This window comes from Rhodamnia argentea, chromosome 8 (assembly GCF_020921035.1).
Source record: "Rhodamnia argentea isolate NSW1041297 chromosome 8, ASM2092103v1, whole genome shotgun sequence".
Taxonomy (NCBI): Eukaryota; Viridiplantae; Streptophyta; class Magnoliopsida; order Myrtales; family Myrtaceae; genus Rhodamnia; species Rhodamnia argentea.
This window is the reverse complement of record NC_063157.1, coordinates 23,808,897-23,814,583: the sequence shown is the minus strand read 5'-3', so window position 1 is coordinate 23,814,583 and position 5,687 is coordinate 23,808,897. Positions and strand designations below refer to the sequence as shown.

Genomic DNA, 5,687 nt, shown 5'->3' with positions numbered 1-5,687 from the left:
CGAAAAAAAAAAGTCGTCACAAATGAGCAATGAAATGTTCTTGTTGCTATTTTCGTTGCAAATTTGCAATGAAAACTCAATTCGTCGCAAAATCCGTCGCAAATTTGCGACAAATTTTTTCCGTCGCTAATTTTCGTTGCTAAATCAGTTTTTTTTTGTAGTGAGGAGCTATTAAAGTACATTAATACTTGTGACGGTCTGAAAGTTTCCTATGGACAGATAAAATCTTCTCATTTGTATGCTCAACTAAGAGAAACACCAACAGCTTTTATCCTCTCCTTCTCGACTCATTGTTGACGATTGTCCTCTCCATCTGCAGAAAACGAATCGACGGTCAGATCAATAATTGTAACTAGAGCAGCAAATGAATCATATTTAGGATCAAAATGAGATCCCAGGATGATGTTCCGATGACAATGACAAAGCGCTGAAACTTGGAATTTGTTCATTCTAAATACTATAATATTTTGACTAAATCAGTTTCTCAATCCATTACCACTGGGAGAAGATCCATCCTCAACTAGTTCAACCAAAATAAGGGCACTGCTAATGGAATACCGCTGCAACATGATAACGCATGGCGGCATGAGACTCTGATTAGAGCTCAACCATAGACAAGCATCTCCATTGCGAGTTCTACATTTTGTTCGCAAGTAACACTGGTTGGAAAAAGTAAAAAGACTATCCGACAACCCCAAATTTGCTTACCTAAGATGTGGAGTTCATCTCATATTGGAGAATGATATTCTCTTTCTTGTTCGTCTTCAGGAATTGCTCGGTGACCTCTTGTTTATTAGGAAATTTTCAGTCCCAATTGACGTTTACTAAGTATTTCTCCAGATTAATTGATGACCTTGTTCGGCTTATCATTTATTCTTTCAATAATTTCAAAGCCTTCGATATCCTAAGTTCATAAAGGACAAAGGATTCTAGGTAAATTCATGAAGAATTGAGACTACTCTGTGTCCTTCGGGAGAAGCATAAGCAGAGTTCATTTAACAGAAGCAGTACCTGATATAACGTTCCGAGTTTGTCACGAAAATGGTAATACTCATTCACCACCCATTCATGCGATGTCACGCACCTAAAAGAGAACCGCAGAGATAGAAGTGTCAAATAGACCATCGATAAATACATAGGCAATGATTTGCAATATAAAAAAAAAAAAATTGCAAAAGCTAGTGGAGATGCTCATGTCGCATGTATCCAGTGGTTGGCATATGTTAACATAGTCAGCGAGAACCATAAGCATTGTTAGGTTAAATCACATACATAGGTAAATAAGCTTCTCATGTTCAGCGTCAAATATCCGTTTCGGTAAATTGCTTTTGAGAAAACTTCATTGAATGCAGATCGCCCATACTGTGGTTTTAAGGAAGAGAAATTGCTATGTCAATAATGTAAGCGAATAGAACAGCATACTATTGAAAACACCAAAGAGTCTCTAGACACAGGCATCATCCATAACTTTTCGCATAATTATTGATGATGCCCGAGAGACCTAGAGCCAGTCACTCATCGAACAAATAGTGAACCAAGTTCAGGTGAGCAATCTAGTTAATATCACCTTCCCGACCAAAAAGAAAAATCTAGTAAAATCACCTAATAAGGGCACGTACTGATATAAGGTTTTGAATTCAGGAATGCGAAGAAAATGGCAATTTCTACCTTTGCTTGTCCTGATCGAGGCTAGCACTTATAAGGGCACAAGCTGCTGCAACCACCCGGCAACCGCCAAGGCTAACATCACGAGCAATGAGTTCAGGAAAATAAGTCATTCGCGCAGTAGATGAGGTGTCATTCAGAAAATAATTTGTCATTAACGACTCTGAAAAATTACATATCAAAATGAATATGACTGATTTCAGTCTGAAGTCTCAATCGGACAAGCAACTAATCATCTTCATATCATTGTTCAAAACTATATCTCAGTAAATCCGGCAGAATTTGCATGTGATCAAACTCAGAATATTCAAATCATCCAATTTTGAAGTTTTCCCTCTGTTCAGCCTCGGAATATCTCATCTAAATCACATGTCTATATTTAGATACTTTGACAATGGCGCGGTAGACGCCGTCCAAGGATTGAGCGTGGGAATGTGGCTCCCAGTTAATGTGGAACTAGGCCAATGATACAATTCAAAAGCGGACAAATATTTGCAGCCTATTTTTTGTGAAGTCGTATGCACACTTTATGCGTTATGACGGTAGTATAGAAACATCACAGATTGTTCAAGATTCGCTTGATGCATCGATGTGCCGCATTCACAACTTAGTTGGAAGTTATCTCAATGGCTAGCGTTTTCGAACAATGAGGTGGATCAAAATCATGAGCTTGCTCAAAATCTTTGCTCGCTCGTCCCGTTGGAATCTACTAGACAGTTGCCACACGCGCCATTGCCTAACAAAATCTGAATAACGCGTATGGGAATCCACATTATCGGGGTTTTTCCAATAAACGGCGGACACGGGCTGGTGATCGGCCTTCTTGCAGTATAATTCAAACAGGATTGATTTTTGTGGGTAATTACTAGTATTTGAACTTCCCTAATGCGTTTGGTTCAACTTTCCTAAGGGGCTCTAGAGCCACTTGGAGAAATGCTGGGCTATTTGGCAAGCATTTTCAAAGGGCAATTGGCCAAGTACCGACCTTGGAAAAGCTGAAAGCTCAATTGAGCTTTCATCATTTTTGGAATGCCGAAGGCCCCATTAATGAAAATTAGTTAGTTGTCTATTTTGCCTCAAAACCTCACTAAAAATACAATTTTATCCCTTTAAAAAAGAAAAACCCTAGATATTGTTCACCTTCTTGAGCGAGGACGGTCGGCGAGGGCTGCCTGGTCGTTCGATTTTTTTGCCAAACACTACTTAATTCGAAGTTGCATTTCAAAAGATTTTTTTTTTACCTAAAGCAATTTGCATTTTCCCAAAGCCAATTAAGCTAAAGGTAGTTGCATTTGCTCAAAGCCGAACTAAACACGCCCTAAGAACACCATTAAAATGGGAAACTTTCGAACACAGGTTCCTTAAAATATTCTACTCTTGAAGATGTTGAATGTCTCATGCCAAGAAAGGAACTTTAAGAAAATTTCACGCATACGATACCACTAAAAATCGACTAGTTACCCTTTTTGGGAATGAGAGTAAATTGTTTGTCTACCTGTTGCCACCTCCTTTGATCAGATGAGCAGCAGTAGTGACTTTAGTAAAATCCACGTTCCTAGCATTCCTGATAACCATCAAATACACCCACGGATTATCAGCAACCAAAGAGCTGGAAAAGTTATAAAAAGGAAAACTCAGAGCTCGCAAACCGTCGAAGTCGGAAAAAGTTGAAGTTTACAGAAGGTCGGCCAGATCTCTCATGCTGTTGTCACCGTCGCGCAAGAAAGAGTTAATGAGATCCATCATGAAATTTGGAGGATTTGTTCCGCTCTGCACTTTCCGGGTCTCCTCATACTCTCCATCCATGATACCCTAGACAGATCGTAAAAATGGAGGCGCGAACTGTCAACTTTCAAAGAGAAGAAACAACTACCAAAAATGTAAAACCTTTGTAAGATCTTCTGTAATTATGGGAAAGCTCGTGTTTATCAACTTAGGCTCCGTTTGTTTCGCTGAAAATACTAGGCTTCCGAAAAAATATTTTTCAGAAAATTATTTTCCAGAAAAATGACCATATTTCTAGTGTTCGGTTAGAACCTGATTATTAAAAAGAAAATATTTTACTTTGTTTGGAAAGAAAAATGTTAAATTCCCTATAATCACTTTCCCCGCCCCTTCCATCTTCCCTTCTCCGGATATGGATGGCCTAATATTGGGATTTCCGTGACATGCTTGACATTACTCAAATTAGGCGGTCCAAATGAAAATAAACGGCCTAATTTGAGCCACATCATGCGTTGAAAAGGAGGGAAAAAATGTAAGCGGGAATTTTTTTAGGGTTTGAAAAATTTTGAATCTCAAACGTGGCTCAAATCAGGCCGTCCATTTTCATTTGGAGGCCTGATTTGAGTAATGTCATGCATGTCACGGAAATCTCAATATTAGGCGATCCGGATCGCTCTTCCCCCCTCTCTCTCTCTCGTCCATGGCAGACCATCGACTTCTTCCACCGGACGACCTTGAAGAAGTAAAGGAGGCGCTGTCTCTCTTTACGACCTCCCGCTCCACTGCGAATCTGAAACAGAGACTCCCCGTGACTTCCCCACCCGCTACCGCCAATCGTCATCCGATGTGGCAGAGTTCTTCAGTGACTTCGGCTATGACATGTGCCCCGCAGACGACGTCATTGCGGCAAGCTCACGCGTTTCTCCTTCAAGCAATCTCCAATGAATACGACTCCCCAGGCAACGGCGAATGGCAAAGAAAGTGAGCCAAAACTTGCATTCCAGCGGCGATCGAAGTTGCTGTCCAAGTTGCAGAGCTCCGAGGCCCGATCAAACGGTGCCAAGTCAAACCTCACTAGGAATTGCAAGTCACTCGATTAGGGCAACCTGAAGCTGAATCTGTCAGCTCTGGTACTTCATTCGCACGAAGTGACACGGAATTCGCCAGCGAAAAGCATAACTAGGTCGGATTCGCTGGTGAGGAGCTAGGGTTTTGAGGACGGGGGAGAGAGAGAGATGACGACGACAACTAGTTGCGGAGGACCTGCGGAGGATCGAAAGCGGGTTTGGGATGGGATCGAGGAGAGAGAGAGAGAGTGTGTGGGAGTGAAGGGACTTTAGAAGATCGGGGAGAGAGAAATCGAGGGGAGCAAGGAAAGGCCGGGGAGGGACGCATCAGAAAGGGGGAACGGAAAATGTTTTCTTTGATAAGTTTTCCTGAAAAATGTTTTCCACGAAATAAATGGAACCTTAAAGCGAACTCGTTCCTTGTTCAGATAGCAAAAAGGACAATCATTTCTTTGCGAAGCGAACGACGTCAAATCTAAACGTGCATACGACTGATCTAAGCAAAAAGAATGATGCTATGCAGAAGAAGATGTAGGAGCGGTCCACCTCGTTCTTCAAGGTGTCAAGGTAGTTCTGGAGCCTTTGTCGAGCCATTTTCTTCTCCTTCTTCTTCTTATTCTCACACAGAGTAATAGAGAGATGGAGCAGGCAAAGAAAATTAGGAAGTAAGGTGGGGTGCTCAGAGATTTAGAGGTGGGGGTTATATAGGGAAGCTTCACATTTCCAGGCTTTCGGTTTTGGCCCTAGACCGAAAAAGCGAGACGGATGTGTCGAAGTTCGGCAAAGCATTTAATGAGGGTAATATGAGTGCTCAAACGCATCTAATACCGTCAGAGCATATGGAAACCCACACGAGATGCCGTTGTTTTCAATAGTCATATGCATTTTAGCACATTGTCGCACCCATCTGCACAAGAACTGAGATAGATTATCTCGATTTCTCGCACGGTATCATGCTGGAAAAAAAAATCAAAAAGTACATTGATATTTCATCTTTTCCTGGGCTGACACTCTCAATGCATCTCTGAGTGATGAGTTTAAGGCTTCACCCCCGTGGAGGGATGTTAAGGAAGAGAGGTGCAAGCTCTTCCCGCGCCACCAAACTGTGACTTTAAACTTCAAAAATGGCATTTCCTGCCAACGACTACCTCGTTTTTTGTCTTATATGGAAAAAAAAAAACAACAACAACAACAACTTTAATTGGGTTCCCGCATATTCAAACTACCTTT

General features: G+C 41.4%; 1 protein-coding gene across 1 annotated transcript; it reads right to left on the bottom strand.

Moving 5' to 3' along the window:
- Positions 1–476: 476 nt before the first annotated feature.
- On the bottom strand, positions 477–5,122 carry LOC125312565. The gene is made up of 6 exons (XM_048284344.1): positions 5,004–5,122; positions 3,344–3,477; positions 3,161–3,229; positions 1,669–1,740; positions 1,012–1,084; positions 477–560 (listed from the first exon to the last, which is right to left on the bottom strand). The coding sequence occupies exons 1-6, from the start codon at positions 5,049–5,051 to the stop codon at positions 477–479; spliced, it is 480 nt and encodes a 159-aa protein (XP_048140301.1). The 5' UTR covers positions 5,052–5,122.
- Positions 5,123–5,687: the final 565 nt, after the last annotated feature.

What these genes read in the sequence shown, in the direction of transcription:
- LOC125312565 (XM_048284344.1), bottom strand. Translation starts at nt 5,051, where the DNA reads ATGGCTCGACAAAGGCTCCAGAACTACCTTGACACCTTGAAGAACGAG. An exon ending in ATCAAAGGAGGTGGCAACAG is followed by an intron (nt 1,741 to 3,160) that starts GTAGACAAACAA and finishes TCGTGATGTTAG; the next exon opens with CCTTGGCGGTTGCCGGGTGG. An exon ending in CTCGATCAGGACAAGCAAAG is followed by an intron (nt 1,085 to 1,668) that starts GTAGAAATTGCC and finishes GTTCTCTTTTAG; the next exon opens with GTGCGTGACATCGCATGAAT.